The sequence below is a fragment of the Notamacropus eugenii genome, chromosome 2 (assembly GCF_028372415.1).
Source record: "Notamacropus eugenii isolate mMacEug1 chromosome 2, mMacEug1.pri_v2, whole genome shotgun sequence".
NCBI lineage: Eukaryota > Metazoa > Chordata > Mammalia > Diprotodontia > Macropodidae > Notamacropus > Notamacropus eugenii.
Window position 1 is genome coordinate 514,467,906 of NC_092873.1, and position 17,461 is coordinate 514,485,366.

Below are 17,461 nucleotides of genomic sequence, written 5' to 3' on the forward strand. Positions count from 1 at the left end.
GAAGCCGGGCCTGCCTACTCTGCCTCAAAACAGCCCGAGGCTGCTGGCAGAAAAGCAACCCCTAGACAGAAAAATCAACACGGGGGGCTGGTGGGGTGCACCCGAGGTCTGAAGACAAAAATGGAAAAAAGGGGCTTTTTTGTTGTTTGTTTGAAAATCAGATCAACAGGCAAGAAACTTGGTTCTGACTGAGCCAGGTCTGCCAAGGCCCTTCCTTTAGCTCAGGGTGCGGAGGGAGACTTTGCCCCACTATATACATCTCCAACATTAGAGCTGTTTTTCATGCTTTCTCAATGGGGCAAGGGAGGGACTGGGGGGAAAGGCAGCAGATTTTTGCTTTTTTAGAAAAAGAAAATAAAATCCCACAAATTCTGTTAGCATGGTATAGTCAGTGGAAAGAGAAGAGAAGTGGGCATGAACCAGAACTGGATGAAAGTTGGACCTCTCAGCCTCAGTTTCCCCAGCTATATAATGGGAAAAACAATCCTCACCTTACCTAGGAAAGGGAAACGAAGGGAGATACAGGTACTATAACACTGTTTTAAAGCTTCCCCAGGGCTGGGGGGTGGGGGGGAAGCCCCAGTGCCCCCACCCAAAACACAGTGCTAGGGCCAGGGTGTGCAGGCCCTCCTAGATAAAAATCCAACCCCCCCCCAGGCTGCCTTCAAGGTCCTCCCAGACTCTGTCTGAGCCTCATCTATCCCAGCTAAGGTCCAGCTGCTACGTCCAGGCTCTCCTCAGCACCATCTCTCTCCCCTTCCCTCACCCCCTTTTCCCTCATCACCCTCTGCCTTACAGTTTGCATGGACTAGAAGCTCCCTGCAGGCCAACAGTGGCTGCTCATCCCAATGGAACCCAATTAAACATTTATTCTTCATAAGACTTACTGTCCACCTGCCCTGTTTCCCAGAAGCATCAGAGGAGAGTCCATTAGCAGGAAGCTCTTGCTTTATACCCTAGCTTTGTCTGAGGTCATCCAACTTCTCTTTGGTCAGGTGCAATTCCACAACTCCCACCTCCACACCTTTGCAAAGGCTGTGCCCCTACTGGGACTGCACTCCCTCCTCACCTTCTACTTCTTAGCATCCCTCCCTGCTGGCAAACCACCTCAGGTCAAGCCCCACTGCCACGAGAGGCCCTACCTGACCTCTCCAGCTGCTAGATCCCCCCCTCCCCATTGCCTTAAATTTGTTTTGTATGTGCCATACTTAAGGTCAGTAACTATCTTTGCAGCCCCAGGCCTGGCAGAAGGTAAAGGCTTAATCAACACTTGATGACAGGATGAAAGGATGCTGGAGGAGACAAGTCTATTTCAGCAAGTTACAGATACTGTTTATTTAGTCTCTCTTATCTCCGGACCTAAAACACAGTGGGTGCTTAATAAAGTCTTACTGACTGAAAGCTAGCAATACGTCTGAAGGCATTAATAACATACACACTCGATTGCTAAAGGCAGAAAACTGGGATGAGACAGGGCATGAGAAACTGAGGAACCTTGGGCACACATCTACCCCATGACCAAATGGGCCTCCCTTACTAGAACCTGCCACGATGTGAACTGAACTCAGCCCTGAGTGTGCGTAAGGGAAAGTAAGGGAAAGTACCCATGAACCCAGTAAGCCCCAGGGTTTTAAAGGAAATCTCAGAAAAACTTCATTTATAACCTCGCCTACACAGCCTGGGGAGGGCTGAGAGGCCTCCCCACCCCATTCAAGCCTGTGACAGAAAGCTCATTCATTCACTCATTCAAGAAGGATTTACCAGGGAGTCCCAAGAGCCCCTACCCATGCTGGCCTTGGGAGTCATCCTGAAAGTGAAAGCTACAGCAAAACCCAAAATGCAAACAAATGAGACAATCGGGAGGTCAGTAGGTCCCCAACAAAAGTGAATGCTGGGCCCTAAGCTGGAGGGGGGGGGGGGGTAGAGAATACTGAGACAAAAGAATGGCACAATCCCTGCCCTCAGGGAGCTTCTAGTCGAACCCTAGGAAGGCCCTTTAAAAGAGGGGATAAGGAAACTGAGGCCCAGGGCGGGACCTGCCCAAGGCTGCCAGACTAAAGACCCACCTCCGGAGGCTGAATATTCAAACAATACTTTCCGCTCAGTACTTAGACACAGGGAGCCTAGCAGGAGATAGGTGCCTGGGTAGAGGGAGGTGGGCCCTAAATGCTGTCCCCACCCTCCTCCCGCTAAGGTCAGGGGGCTGGTCTGTCCTGATCTCTATCCTCAGCCCCAGGCTCGGCCATGCTGGGGGGCTTAATAAACATGTGGAATTACACTGGAAGTGGAATTACACTGGAAGCGAATCAGAGGGCCTCGGGGCGTCAGTGGCCATGCAGCTCCAGCACCTTAATCAAGGATGGCTGGATGAATAAATTTCCAAAGTTCTTTCTCTGCGAAGCTTCCCCTATTCTCCAGGTGCATGAGTCACATCAGTGATCTAGAACTTATCTAGAACTTAGCACAGTGCTAAGCCTGAAGAAAGCATGCCAAACGCTCCTTTGATGGGACCTGAATCACAATCCAGAAGGCCTCCGTGCAGTTTATCCCTTCCCTTGTGGTACAGTCAAGGATATCAAGCCATAAGGCTACATATGATGCAGGTGACATTTGAACTCAGGTCCTCGGACTACAAATCCAGCATTCTTTCCACTGTATCACACTGCCTCCCAAGAACAGGGAGAACCCCTTTATTTAAAGAAAAAAAAAACACTGCGAAAAAATAAATCTTGCACAGATCTTTCTTTTTAAAATCCTGTAAACACTGATAATCATTCAATCAGGATTTGCCCCAGACCCTACCCAAAGTCATTCTTGGACGGTTCTTTTCCCACTGGTTCCTGCCTCTACTGGGCAACCTATACTCCTGGATCCCAGGGCAGCCTTGCATGGCCCTTGCTGGAACACCCTCTGCCTGTCCCACCTCTCTCCTCCCCTTCTGGACAAAGCTTCCTACGCCCGATGTTGGCACTTCCGACTCATTACCACTCCCTTCCCCCTCCCCTTTTCATCTGGACTCAGCACCTGGCCACACAGTGGGTATTTAATACATCACCACTGGGTGTTGGATTCCACTGCACATCCCACACACTTCGCTCCAAAGCCCACCGATGACCACCTCCTCGTAATCACCAAATCACTGTCCCACTTCTCTTTGCTATCCTTCTCTCCCCTCCCAGCTCCTCAATGTGGGGGCTTCCCTGGAAATCCCCCATGCTCAGTCCTCACAGGAAAAGACTTTGGGCCTTACCTCAGGATGTCATTTGCCCTTCCAATTCAACCAATATTTATCAAGTTGGGGGGGACAGAACCACATTTTACAGATGGAGAAACCGAGTGTTGTTACAGACAACAAAGGGCCTTGCCAACCTTAAACGGCTGCAGAGCCATGGGTGATTTCTCTTTCTCTCTCATTCTACTGAACTCGTGTAAAATGGGGAAGTGACCAGTGACCCTTCTCTCCAGGGGCTGGTGGGAGGAGGTGAGTTATGAGTGCTGCCACCAGACCCATGCTGGGGAGACAGAGGGACAGGAAACAACTGGAGAATGAAGCAGTGTGTGACACAGGGTAGAACTGTTCTGGGTGGGGTGGGGCAGGGCAGGGCAGGGCAAGATTCCCAAGAAGAGGAGGCCTTTCTCAGCCCTGCCTGGTAGTGCCTTTTTATAAAGGGCCACAGGAGGGCCAGAAGAGGCCCTTAAAGATGGGGCTGGTTCCAGCTTTGTTTCTCTGAGATCTTGAAGACAGACCTGGGTTTGGGACCCTTCCTTACACACAGATTAAAAGTTGTCACTTATTGGCTGTGGGGTCTTAACCCGATGATTCCACCTGGGGATACCGAGGTCCAGAGAAATCACAGGTTCATTGATTTAGAGCCAGGAAAGGACCTGAGAAGCCATGTAGTCCAACTGTCTCATTTTACAGGCGAGGAAACTGAGGCTCCTCTAGATGGGGGATAAAACTACCAAGAGTCAGTCATGATTTGAACTCAGGCCCTCTGATTTCAATTTCAGGGCTCTTTCTGCCCAACACTACAGGGAAAACTCAGCCTCCTTCCCCCAAGTTACAAAGAGTTACCCAACTGGGTCTGTCTTCCAAGATCTTAAAGTCACAGGTATCATGGAACTTTAAATAAACCATCTCACGCACCTGAACCATTGCTAGAATTATAACTAAGCAACAAACATTTGATTTTTCCATAGATGCTAAGAGGAGATTGTAGTGTGGGGTAACTGTCATTCTCCTGAGGGACATAAACCCTCATCAAGGTACACTGTTTGTCCATACACACATGCACCTGTATCAGCCCCCCTAAAAAATAAGCTTACCCACAAACTTGTGGTCCACTGTAAGAATTCCCCAGAATCCTAAGCACCGGGGACCAGGGGGCCACCTGGTTCAGTCTCTCTCCCACAGCACAGCTGCAAGCTACAACATCCCCTACTTCTGCTCCCATATCCCCAGGGACAGGGAACTCAGCACCTCACTCAGCGTCACCTGACTTCCACCTTAGATGTGGCCCTGTCAGAATGTGCCTGCCTCCCTCAGCCCCAACATTCACGCTAGGAACACGGACGCTGCCTCAAAGGGCCATGTGTCCATGGGCACACAGTACCCAGGGAGTGGCTCCAGCCAAGTTTGCAGATGATTAGCTAACAAAGATGGTATTCATTAGATGGAAGGGAGGGCTGGTCCCCACTCCACGCTGCTGCTGGCCTTGGAGGCCAAGTGACCCCTTGCCAAGACTGGCTTGTTTGGGTTTGGGCAAAAGTAATCACAATTTGGGGTCTTGTCTCCACTTCAAACCTACTGAGTGAACCAAACGGCTTGGGCACCGGCGACTTCAGATGCCGGCGAGGCTTTTAGCGCTAATTAGCTACAGTTCAAGAAGTCTGGCAGCCCTGGGGTAAACAAGGGACGAGGCAGGCTAGCTCGAAGGAAGACCAGGGAAAGAAATGCAGCAGAAAGTTGAGGTTTTGGAGGTTTTGTCCTCCACTCAAACAGCTTTTAAGAAAACTTAAGTTAATTCTACAGAAGTATCAGCATGCTCCTGCAAGGGCTCAAGCCACCCTTCCCTCCATCCCCTGTATGTGGAATGCCACATCAGTCCAGTCCTCTAGCTGTCCTATGCTGCCAGCTCCCCAATTCCTGCCCTCCCCTTCCTCCTCCTCCACTCAGGTCTGGCAACTGGGACCCACCTGGCACAACATCCACTTTTAAGGTTTTTTAAGAGATTAAGAGCAGGAAAGGCTGTGGGGTCATTTAGCCCAGCCCTATCTACTGATGAGGAAACTGAGGCTCAGAGCACTTCAGAGACTTGTCCAAAGTCACTGACGACCAGAAGGAGGTCTGAGCAGAGGCACTCCCACCTCTGTGCTCGGCTGCCATCCTGCGTTAAAGGAGATGGTCAGACCAACCTGAGACCTGAGGCTAAGTCTGAGTCATTGAGGGTGCGGTGAGAAAACAGAGAGCGAATGAACGCTCTTCATCTGACATCCCAAGTCCAGTCTTCATTGTCACCAGGAACTATGTCTACTGTCTCAGCGGGCAGCAGCAGCAGAAGGATTGTGGGCAGGTTACACCAGCAGCTGGACCCCAGGGAGGAACCTGGGACGCAGGCCGAAAGTCCGAACGGGTCCAGGCCTCTTTGCCATCATCTGGATTTTCCTGAACCAAGTCCCTTCTGTCACAGAGGTTGCAGAGGGACACCAAGTAAGAGGGCTTAAGCGTTATCCTGTCTAGCTCTTTCTTTTTACAGAGAGGGAAACTGAGCCCCAGAGAGAAATTCTTGGCCACCTAGAGAAAACAGCTCTCTCTCTAGTGATACCAAACAGACCCCTGCATCTCCTCAGCTTCTAACACTGGACAACAGTCGCAACAATGATGAGGATGAGAAAGATGGTAATCATAGTAGTCGGGAGGGAGGGATCCATGAGCCCAACAAAGGCATATCTTCTCTCCTCAGCACTGCTTTCCTACAACACCCACTTAGACTTGGCTGAGCATCGATCGATCGGAACTCAACAGAGCCTAGTCCAGCCTGTCCCTTAACAGAGGGAGGAAAGCTGAGGTTCTGGGTCAGGAAGCAAGCTGGCAAGGTTTGGTCTAGAACGCAGGATTCCTGACTTGGGCCAGGGTCCCCACACACTGCTTTTAGTCCAGAGCACATGCTGAACACACAAGACACCTGATATGGCACCCTGGGGGAGACAACTGATTGGAGATGGGGGAGGAAAGGCAAGGTGGTGAAGGGGGAGGGTGAGACAAGGTGGAGGGGAGGAGGCGAGATGGAGGGCGGACACACAGGCTCCCTGCCCTCAAGGATCTTACATTCTCTTCCACAGAGGAGGAAACCAGATCAGTGAACTCACATTAGCCAACTTGCTGGGTGAGCTGAAGCAAATTGCCTAATGTGAGTTAACTGTTCTAGTTATTGGAATTCAGTCTTCGAATCCCCGCCGGGCCCTCCGTCCCAGCTGTTTCCTGCTTAGCGGCTTCTCTCTCAGGACCACGGTTTATGCGTTCGGCCAGTCTTTACTGAAAACCTTCTAGGTTGCAAGGCCCTTGAGGAGCTCAAGTATGGAGAAATGAGACACACGTACAACATGGGGGTACAGGAGGAGAGCGGTCACTAACACAAAACACAACAAAATACTTATGTGAAAAAAAAATGGGTTAGACAGATGACTTTGGGACAAGATAGGGGTTGGAATGGTCAAGGAAGATGGTGTCATGGTGGTGGGAAGGCTTGAGCTGGACCCTGCGTGATGATCAGGAGGAAGGAGAAGGGAGAAGGGGAAATGGTCCAAGGCCAAGCACAGAGGCGGGAAGGTCGGATGGTGGAGGGAGGAGATAGGAAAGGGAGGAGAGTGCGGAGGCTAGTCTGAGCTGGAGCTGAAGTGGTGTGTCGAGGCTTGGAGAAGGATGGAACCACAGAACCTTAGAGGGGCAACAGATCTCAGGGAACCCATAGCCCAAAGGAAACAGGGAGGGAAATCCCCTCCCCTAGCCAACAAGTGGTTAGCCAGCGGCCACAAGCTGAACCAAATCACAGCCTTAGAGACTCTGTTCCATAGACCATAGGGAAGAACTCTAAAACTCCCAAGAAGGGAAGGAGACGCAGAGAGTGGTATCTTTGGGGAACACTGACCTCGTGAGTTAATTCAAAAAGAATGGATGTTGGGGTCTCCTATGGCAAGACCCAGAAACGGTGTGAACAGACAATGGGAAGAAGGCTGGCTCAGGGAACGTTCCTGCTTCCAAGGAGTCACGCTCCCTTTCTGTCTACACCACTGGCCTTTATTCTCTGGCCCCCAATTGTATCTCATGTTCTCCTTCCCAGCCTTTTCCACCCATTCAATAAATATTTGTCAACTGCCTTTCACATGTAAGGAATGTGGTTTTTTGAATTATCTCCAGATTTCTAGTCTATATCTTGTTTATATGGAGTCTCCATCAGCACTGAGGGCAGGGACTATCTTTTGTCTCTTTTTTTGGTGAGGGTTAAGTGACTTGCCCACGGTCACACAGCTAGTTAAGTGTCAAGCCTCTGAAGTGGGATTTAAACTCAGGTCCTCCTGACACCACAGCTGTGTTCCACTCACTGAGCCACAGTTGCCCCTTACCTTTGGTCTTTCTTTGTATCCTCAGGGCTTGCCATATAGTAGGTGTTTAATAAATGCTTACTGACTTGACTGGACATGGCCAGGCCAAGCCCACCATGGAGGTGAGGGATAGCCTACAGCTATCTCCAGCCCTCATCGCTGCCAAAAGGGGAACTACATCAGAGAATGACTCAGAGTTCTGGGAAGTAGAGCTCTTCACAGCAGATGGTTCACGTCTCTCTCTGCCCCTTACTCTGGCCTGGGATAGGGGGCTTTTGCACTTCTCACTTGTAACACAAAGCTCATGAGCTAGGTCATCTCTTAAGGTCTCTTCCAGGGCTGACATTCTATCCTTCTATTCCCTGGCAAACTCACTGGGCTGCCATTTTATTTCAATATGGCAGCCTGGACCACACAGCAAACAGGGCCTGTGCCTCCTTCTTTACCCATTAGTCCCATAATGCCTTTAGTTAAAAGCTAGACTTAGATCCAAAGTACCTAGAGACTGACTCACATTCATTAGGACATGCTCTCAGGAGCCACCACAAATCTGAAGCTAGCAAAACCAGGGACCCTCCAACTTTGAGGGTATAGCAGAAGACACCCAAAATATAGAACCAAGTAGGAGAACAGCTCAGGCAGATGAGTCAGTCAGGCCTCCCTGACGTTCCCCATTCACCCTCTCTAACCACAAGAACCCAAAACAAGCAGCATCACCAATAAACCCAAAGTTTTCCCAAAAGAACCTTAGTCCAGTTCCACCAGTCCCACATCAGCCTGTTGGCCACCAAAAACTGACTTCACTCACAGACTTCACTTGTCCCAAGAAGAAATAGGCAGAGGATTCCAATTCAACCCTAGAAACAACTGAGTTAGTCTAATGCTGCCCTGGTCCAATCTCATCCCTATACATGGCTCATGACCAATGGATCATCATCATTCTCTTTGGAGACAGAAAGATTTTCCATGAAAGGATCTGAGCTGCCCCCAAACTGGACTCTGGTTCTTTCTCTGGATGCCAGTTTTTGCTTCGTGGAGACCAGGCAGATGGACAATCAAGAGTGACCACTGGAAAGATGGCCCTCTCCTCTCTATCAAGCCTTGAACTCCGCTCAACAAAAGCCAATGGAAAGGAGCCTTACTAAGGCACCCAACAAACCACTCTGGATCCATCTCCCCAAGGTCAAACATGGATTAAGCACTTACCATCTTCCATGTCCCTCACATACCACTGACCTCCAGGCTCAACAGAAAGCAAGAATCAACAGAACGCCTAAAACCTCTTGCTCTATCCATCAAAAAAGCCTGTCCAATCAGCTCACTGAGGTTTAAGTTGGTACCAGTGACACCAAACAAACTTTTTTTGGGAGAGGGGGTCCTCTCTTAGATCTTAATCCTTAAGTACCTTATTCAAGGAAGGAGCAGGTTTGAAGAACATAAGAGGAACCCAAAAAAGCATCTCTAGATCAATATCTTTGAGACAGGAATATCAGGCAAACTACTCATGATGTCCCAAGACAAAAATCTCAACCAAGGAGCAGCCAACATAGCCGTCCCTTTTCTCCTGACAAAACTGCACTTGGACAATGCTGTTCCACCTTCCATGAGCACTCTCCCCTCTCCCAGCCTCCCCCTCACCCCCAATCACTTCCAGAAATACAAGTTTGAGACTTGTTCTGGTATGTTTTTAAAAGAAAAAAACCCACCACATACATTACAAAATCAGCACGACCCAGGGGCAGTGCTCACTGTAAGGGGACCCTCCCACTCAGCTGAGAACACAGACTTGTTCCCACCATTATACCATGGTGACGATGTCAGCGATGATGGACCAGTCTCCAAGGCAGAACACTGTTAGGTTTGGGGGATTGAGGGAGGAGGAGGAAAAACCCAGAAAGAGGGGAAGAGGGGAGCACCAGCCCTTTGCCAGCTGGCCACGTGTTTGCTTTGGATCCTCAAGAAGTCCGAGTTACCCAACCCTGTAATTATCACGCGGATTAAAAATTGGTTACTCACATAATCGTGAAAGGCCTTGGCTTCACTTGAATGCTCACAAGTGTCTCGTCTCTCGGGAGCGGCACAGTAAAGGTCCCAGAAAACGCTGTGGGATGGAAAAATCAGATCCGAGCTGGTTACTAACAACCCTTTGGTATTACACACACACACAGACACACACACACAGACACACAGACACACACTACAGACACAGACTTCAAAAAAATTAACCCACCATAGAAAATAGCAAATAACACAGAAGTGTGGCGTGGCAGCAAAATCTGACTCTGGAGTCTGAGGACGTGGGACAAAATTTCAGCTCAAATGATAACTAGGCTAGGCCTCAGTCTCCTTCTCTGTAAAATGGGGTTGTTGTCAGTGTCTTCTGAGGTTCCTGATGAGGTCCCATTTTGTGTGACCTTGGGCAAGTCAATTCCCAATTCTGGGCTTCCTTTTTCAACTTTAAAACAAAGGAGCCACCTCTTTGAACTCAAAAATCTCCAACCTGTAACCTTGGGCTAGTCACACTAAGAGTCAAGCAACTTGAGAAAGTCATGAGAAGTTAGAACAGAAACTCCTTGAGAGCAGGAGCCATGTTTAGTGTGTTTTTCTTTGAATCCCCTGGCTTAAAGCAGAGCCTGGCTGGTAAGTAGGTGATTAATACATGCATATTGACTGATCAGATGCAGAGAGAATGGAGAGCAAGGATTAAAACTCAAGTTCCCTCTGACTTCTCACATCCCTTTTTCCCATCCCAATTCTGGGCCTCAGTTTCCCAATCTGTAAAAAAGAGAGGGTTGGCTAGATGGCAGGTTCCCTCCCTACATCTAAAATCCTTTGACATCTGAAACTCCAGCCCATCTACACACACAAAATCACCCCCCAACGCCCGTTACCACCTCCTCCCAAGACAGAAGCTTCGTACAGCAAAAATTACTGCATCTTGAGACATTTTAAAAGGCACAGATCGGCACAAGACAGAGTGAATAATGATGAAGGGGGTGGGTGGGCCCAAGTCTCAACCCCAGCTCTCACTGCACCCCCCCACATAATGGCCCTGCAGGGAAGGACTGAGGCCAGAAGTACTTCTCCCTCCCACCCACCCACCACCCACCCAAGAATGCATACCAATTACCTAGAGAGGTTCTCATGGCAACCAGGTATTTCTCCCTTTTACGGTGTAATAGTAAAAGTCCTGGCAAGTCCTAGGCCAGAAATCCAAAACAGGTGCAGTCCTTTCCTAAGTCATCCAAGGCATCTCCCTACTCCCTCAAATATTAAAAATCTTCAGGCTCCCAATCATTCCCCTAGAAAAAGTCTCCCAGATCCGGACAGTATTGAGAAGGCCCTTGGGAAATAATCTGGTCCAATCCATTCACTTTAACAGGAGGAAGTAGAAGATTGGAGATCTTGGATCTCCATGGATAGATGGATGACGACAATAACATACGTTTACATGGTGCTATAAAATCTGTAAAAAACCTTTACATAGATTACCGCTGATCCTTGAAAGTCCTATGCTCTAAGTACAATAATCTCCATTTTACAGATGAGGAAACTGAGGCCCATAGAATGACTTGCCTAGGGCCACATAGCTAGTTATTGTGTGCAAGTAGATTTGAACTCAGGTTCTGTTGACTCCAAATCCAGTATCTATCTGCCAATCTTTGACCACCTGATCTATCCACACCATCTCAAAGAAACGCAGCAGATATTATCAGCCTTCATTTTTTAAAGATTTTGCTGAAAAGATGCTACCTTCACCAGTCAGCTGGGACTACATGCCCAGCTAGGTACACAGTGCTCCAAAAAAATCTCTGTTGTTACTAACAGCCAGAGAGAGAGAGAGAGAGAAACAGATAGAAAACCAAGTCAACCCAGCACCGCCCCTGGCATGCCCATCCAGCCTACTGAGCGGCTGGAAACTGTGCAGTGTACAGCCCCCAGGCCACACCTGTGCTCCTCGCCTCCAGGGGAGGTGCCTCAAGGAGAGAACAGGAAAAAGCAGGTTCACACCTGATAGGAGTAGGGGGGAAGGGAGAGCAAGGCAGTGGAGGCCAGGATTTCAGCCTCCACTTCTATGTGCAAGACCCCCTAGTCCTGTCAGATCAACCTCTGCCTCCTGAAAAACAAGCCTGATGCCCAAATTACTGCTGCTTCTTAAAGTGAGGATCCCATAGACTAGTTCTGAAATGGGGGAGAGTCATTTCAAACTCATTCTTCTGTACCTGTTCCCACAGGTGGTCATACCTGCCTGCTCAACAGAACTTTCACTGAGTTTGGGGTTCCTACCCTCCCCAGATTCCACTATGCCCATTGATAAGGGATGGCGAGTCAGGGGCATTTCTGGAGATGTCCGTGCCAATAGGGAGTCCTGTCCCCCCATCCCCATATCAGACATGAATGCTATTGTATCACAAAATGGATGTGATAGAGAGGGAGTGTTCATGGGCTAGTAAACAGGGAGATGGGGCTTAAATTGGGAGGACCTGGGTTCAGAAAGTCCCAGGCCAGCGGGCCAAACTTAACCTCCCCATAACCCTGGGCACCCCTGGGTAGAGGTGGAGGGTCCTTTCGAGTTGTCCATACTAAGGAAAACAGAAGGAAGAAAACAACAGCGAAAATCCTAATAACAAAACACCCAAGAACGAGTCCATTTCTCTTATTCTGGAATTTCCCCCAACCTCCTTTACTCAGGGGGCAAAAGTCCAAAGACCATCTCAGATCTGAATACCCCAAAGGTTCTGCAGTGGTGCTGAATATCTTTTGTGACCAAAATGAGTACATTTGGCTGTTCTAGCTCTTTAATCGAATAATTAAAAGGTAAATTAAATTCCCCAAAGACTCCAAGATTTGTAGCAGGCTACAAACAAAATCTTCCTGGCTAACTAAAGAGGTTTCCATAAAATGCTCCCCTACTGCAAACCGAGGCTGCAGTCTGTCTGTAGTCCTTCTAACAGTTAAAGATGACAGCCTAGGACTGGGGGGCCCAGAACACTGGACAATGTAGTCTGGTCATCCTGGAGAATCAGAAAAGAAGGCTGCGCCCCCCCTTCAGGAGGAAACACCACAGTGTATCTAGAGAGACAGGGGAGAGTTGAAAAAGAGAGAGGGGAAGGAGAGAGAAAGGAGGGAAGGAAAGAGAAGGGAAAAGAGAAGGGAGGGAAGTAAGAGGAGGAATGGAGGGAAGGAGAGAAAAGGGAGGGAAAGAAGGAGAGAAGGGAGGGAAGGAAGGAGAAAAGAGAGGGAAGGACAGAGGGAGGGGAAGGCACACAAACACCCACAGGCATGTTGGAGGCTAGAAGAATGACTACGAGGAAGGGAGCAGGAGGCCCCTAGGTTGTAAAGGAGACCCGGTGGTATTCCGCCCCGCCCCACCCCCACCTCCCCCTTTAATTAAAGCAGTATGCAGAATTGCCCGAAAAAAACCCAGAAACCCTTACAACATTTCCTCCCACAGTCTCCAGCATTCCAGCTACACCTGGGGCGGGGAGGGGGATGCAGGAACAGAAAAATGAAAGCATCTCTCAAGCCCCCCCAAATCAGGAGACCCGGTTTCTTCAGCTATCCAGGAAACCGGGGGAAGCCAGAACAGGGCCAAACTTTGTGCGCGGCCCCCTTTCACTGGGCCTGCAATAAGCGACGTCTAGGACTTGTTAGTTTCACTGCGGTTCACGTTAATGATACAAACTTACCACCACCACGAATGTAAAAACCCGGGCGGTTCTCCTAACGTGATATTTTTTTCCCATCGGATCTAGAAATAGAAAAAACAAAGAGAGACCGGAGTTGGGTGCGTACTGGGGATGGGGGTTGGCTCCCTCTGGGAGGGGGAGGGCTCGGAGACAAACTAGCAATAAATGGCAAAAGGTGATAAAAATTCAAAATGGTGCCCACCGTGACTGCTTAGGAAAACAAAGGCTATCGGGGATAATAGGCGAGGGGGGGGTCCGGGATTCAAACACACTCACCTCGGACAAAAAGGTCTGGGCTGACTTCTGGGCTCCCACGTGTAGCAAGTATTCATAGACGTATAAAGCTAACCTGCAAAGGGGGGGGAGGCAGAAGTTGGGAGAAAAGTCATCCATCAGGAGTCTCTTTCCTAGAGGACACCCAGCTACCCCCCTCCTTGGACTCCCCCGCATCTGTGTAGAACTAGGATAAAACGAGCAGAACAAGAAGGGGCCCCTAAAGTTGGGCAAGTGAGCCCCAGCGGAGCATCAAAAAAGTGGGCCCAGCCTGGGCTCCCGTGTCCAGACCACGGGCTGAGAGCCGGACAAAACTCAACTGGCCAACTCGGCCTCCCGACCCGTCTGGGCTGGTCCCAGGGTTCCTCGAACACCGGGACTACCCAGCAAAGGCCTGGAAGGGGAGCGAATAGTCGGCCCTCGAACCCTGAAGGGCTTGCTGAGGGGTTCCCGGGGCATGTGTGCCAGAGGTGGAAAGAGCGGAGGCCAAGGCTGACCCCCCCCAGTTCCTCCCTCCAGCACACCAGAGATAGAGAGGGATGGTGGGGGGCGTCGAGGAGGGGGCTCTCGGCTGGGTCAAAGCAGCAGGAAAGGTGCTGCGGCCCCCGGAACAAAGCCTCCACCACACACACGCACACGCGCGCACACACACATACACACACACATGAAAACACACACACACACACACACACACACACCAAGGGACAGACAAAAGGAGGCATCCAGGCTGCAGAAATGCCCCCACCCGGGAGCGCAAGCCCCGCACTCGGCGCCCCTCCCCCTCACGCGTGCCCCCAGCCCACCCCCGGCTCGGCCGCCCCTTCCCGGGGCCCCAGGCTCCCGCTCCCGCTCGGGCTCCCGCTCCTGCTCCGGCTCCTCCTCCCTGCGCTCCCAACAATAGAGGCGGCGCTCGGAGCACGCCGGCGGCCCGCGGCCCGGGGCAGGGGGCGGCGACGGGGGCCCCGTCGGGCAGCGGCTGCTCGTCCGCCCGCCGGCCCAGGCTGGCCAGGGCCCCGGCCCCGAGCTGCCACTGGCCGGCCGGCCCCGCGCACGCTCCGCGCCGCTCCCCTCGGGCGGCAGCGGCCCGTCCGCCCCCTCCGGCGGCAGCAGCGGCATTGGCCCCGCCGAGCCCTGGGGACCCCGCTTACTTTTCCCGAGCCTGCCCGTCCGAGGGCACCGCCGAGCCTTTGCCTTTGGCGAACATGGTGCGCGGCGAGGAGGGGACGCGGTCGTGCTCGTGGCCGTGGTCCCGCCGCCGCTCCGCTGGCCGCCTCCCGGGGCTCCCCCGCTCGAGCTCCCCGCCGCCGCCCCGGCCCCGCTCGCCCCGTCTCTCTCCGGCTCGCTCGCTGGCTCCCGCCCCCCGGCCCGGCCCGGCCCGGCCCGGTTCCCGTTCCGGCTCCGGCGCCTTCCCTCGCTCAGTCCAGCTGTCAAAGCCTCAGCCCCGGCCTCGACCCCATCGCCCTGGGACGGCTCGGGCTCGGGCTCGGGCGGCTGCAGATGCTGCCGCTGCCGCTGCTCGGGCCGCTGCTCCGGAGGCTCCGGCTGCTCCGCGGCGCGGCGCGGCTCGGCTCTGCCCCTACCCCTGCCTCGCTCCTTGGCGCTGGCTCCGCCGGGCTCGGCTCGGCTCGGACTCGGGCTCGGCTCGGCTCAGGCTGCTCCTCCGCCGCCGCCGCCGCCGCCGCTCTGCTGGGAAGCTCAACCGAACGTGGCTACCCGGGAGGATGGAACGCGGCGGGCGTCAACGTTCCACAATTGATCCGCGCCTCGGCCAATCGGCGCGGCCGGGGGCGGGCTCGCGAGCCAGCGGGGTGGCAACGTTGTGAGTGCTCGGGGACCGCCGCAGCCAGGAGGCAGCAGCCGCCGCGGCCGCCAGCAGCAGCAGGCAGCAGCAGCAGCCGGGCTAGGCGGCCGGGCAGGCCCCGCTCCTCTCGGTCCCTGCGCCTGGCTCTGCCGCTCGGGCTCCTGCTCGGAGCCGGGGACTCTGCTGTATGGCTGCCCCGCGGGGGCCGCGCGTGGGCTCTTTAAAAATGAGAGAGAGGGAGAGAGGGGGAGAGCGAGAGAGGGAGAGAGGGAGAGAGAGAGAGAGAGAGAGAGAGAGAGAGAGAGAGAGAGAGAGAGAGAGAAGGGTGGGAGGGGGGCTCAGGGCTGGGGGAGGGGCTCTGCCCTCCACGGAAGAGGGCTGCGCCCGCCCGACCCCAAAGGGCTGGGGCCCTGGGGACCCTTTCCCTCGGTGCCACCACCTCCTTGTCCCCTACACCCACCCGAGGCGGGCTTCTTGCGTGGTGACAGGGGCTCGTTCGCTCCCTCCCCAGTGCAGGCGAGGGGGACACCGAGGCAGGAGGACTGGAGCCCGCCCGCCTCAGAGCCTACCATGCGCGAGCTACCCGCGAAACTTCAATTGGGGCACATTTGGGGAAGGGGGACCCTTGCCATTGTGGGGGTGACCCAGGTGCACAATGGAAAACTGGGGGATGGAGGCGACGCAGGAAGCCGATCCCCCTTCAAAAGGGAAAGCCACCAAAAGTCCAAGCCATGGGGATGTACGAGATCAGAAATTGAAGTTGGGGGCCGAAGAGGGATGCTCCCCCATTTCCAAAGCTCTTTTTTTTTTTGGAGAGCGTTTCTCTTTAAATGTGATATAACACGATGGGTCCTGTCCCTTTAAAAGAGTCGAGCTGAAAAAGCTGTGTAAGCGCTGATTGGTTGCCTCTTTGGATACATCTTTAGGGGAGCCTTGAAACTGTTAGCCTAGGTTGATTTTTTTTTTTAACTGCGCTGTTCCAATAAACAAGTCACGCCCCTCCCCCTTACATGCCTATCACCAAACAATTAAAGTCTAGGTCAGTGTCCTGGGGAAAACACGTTTCAAGTAGAAGTCGAACCCAGATTTAAGCAAAATGAAGAAAACATCCCACCCCCTCCTGCCTATTAAAGTTTCCTTGCTAATTCTGTCTGTAAAGGGGTAGAAGGACCTCTCCCTCCCCCTCGCCCAATATGCCAGCATCTGCATTGGTTTAAAAAGAAGGCTTTGGGGTTTAAATGTAGCAGCCACCTCCCCCAAACAGGATGATCTGTCCTGGCCTCTGGGTCCCATTCTGACTTAATCCACTCCCGGCAGGGATGCAGAGCTGGCTGGAAAGGGGAGATCCTAAGAGGAGGGAAGCGGGTTGGGGACCGGGGAGAGATCACTCAGTAGTATGCGGACGCCCCCAATTTCAAAGCTGTTCCGTTTTGTGAATGAGAGGCTGGAAGCTGGGGAGGCCATTGAATTTCATCCCTTCTGGGTGGGAGAGGGAAAGGAGAGAAGAATGCCAGTCTCCCTCCCCAGCCCCCCAGGCCGCTTCGTTTCTCCGGAGGACCATTTAAAGTCCCTCTGAGCCCAGGTTCGTGAAACTAGCCTGCTCCCACTCCCTCCCCCAAATGCCGAACTTCCTTCTTCTTCAGCTTGGTGGGCTAGTGATCACCGGTCAAGGCTGGCTGGTCTACTGACCCTCTTGGCCTCTGCATCCACTGAGCCGCCTGGCTCTGGGCGCAGGCTGGCTTCGGCAAGCCAACCACAAAGCTTGTTTGCTTACCCTGTTCTTACTAGGGGCAAGGTGTCAGAGGACTTCAATGGGTGAGCTTAAGTATAAAACAATGGAAGGAATTGCTATGTGCCTAGATTTTGGGCGCTTGCCTCTTCTCATACAACCAGTCAGAATTGGGAGGAACCTTAGCACCTCAAACTGTAGAGCTGGGAGCAACAGCAGAGGGTGGGAGAACACAGCACGTCAGTCTCCAAGGGGTCTTGGAAGGTGGAGTATCAGAGCTGGGAGAGGCCTCAGAACAGGCTACTAGAACACAGAAGGTTAGAGCTGAGAGGAAACCTAGGACACAGAACGTCTGAACTGGAAGTG

The 17,461-nt window shown here is 52.4% G+C and overlaps 1 protein-coding gene across 3 annotated transcripts in view; it reads right to left on the bottom strand.

Annotated features, from left to right (window-relative positions):
• SSBP3 (single stranded DNA binding protein 3) overlaps nt 1-15,238 on the bottom strand; it is a 151,831-nt gene extending 136,593 nt beyond the window's left edge. The window contains exons 1-4 of one of the 3 annotated variants that reach the window (XM_072649553.1): nt 14,714-15,238; nt 13,569-13,641; nt 13,293-13,354; nt 9,619-9,703 (exon numbers count right to left, since the gene is read on the bottom strand). In XM_072649553.1, the coding sequence (XP_072505654.1) occupies nt 9,619-9,703; nt 13,293-13,354; nt 13,569-13,641; nt 14,714-14,769 (276 nt within the window). In that variant the 5' untranslated portion in view covers nt 14,770-15,238. The remainder of the gene's footprint in view (nt 1-9,618; nt 9,704-13,292; nt 13,355-13,568; nt 13,642-14,713) is intronic. The other 2 variants (XM_072649552.1, XM_072649554.1) reach the window with 2 other exon arrangements.
• Between the last annotated feature and the right edge of the window lie 2,223 nt (nt 15,239-17,461).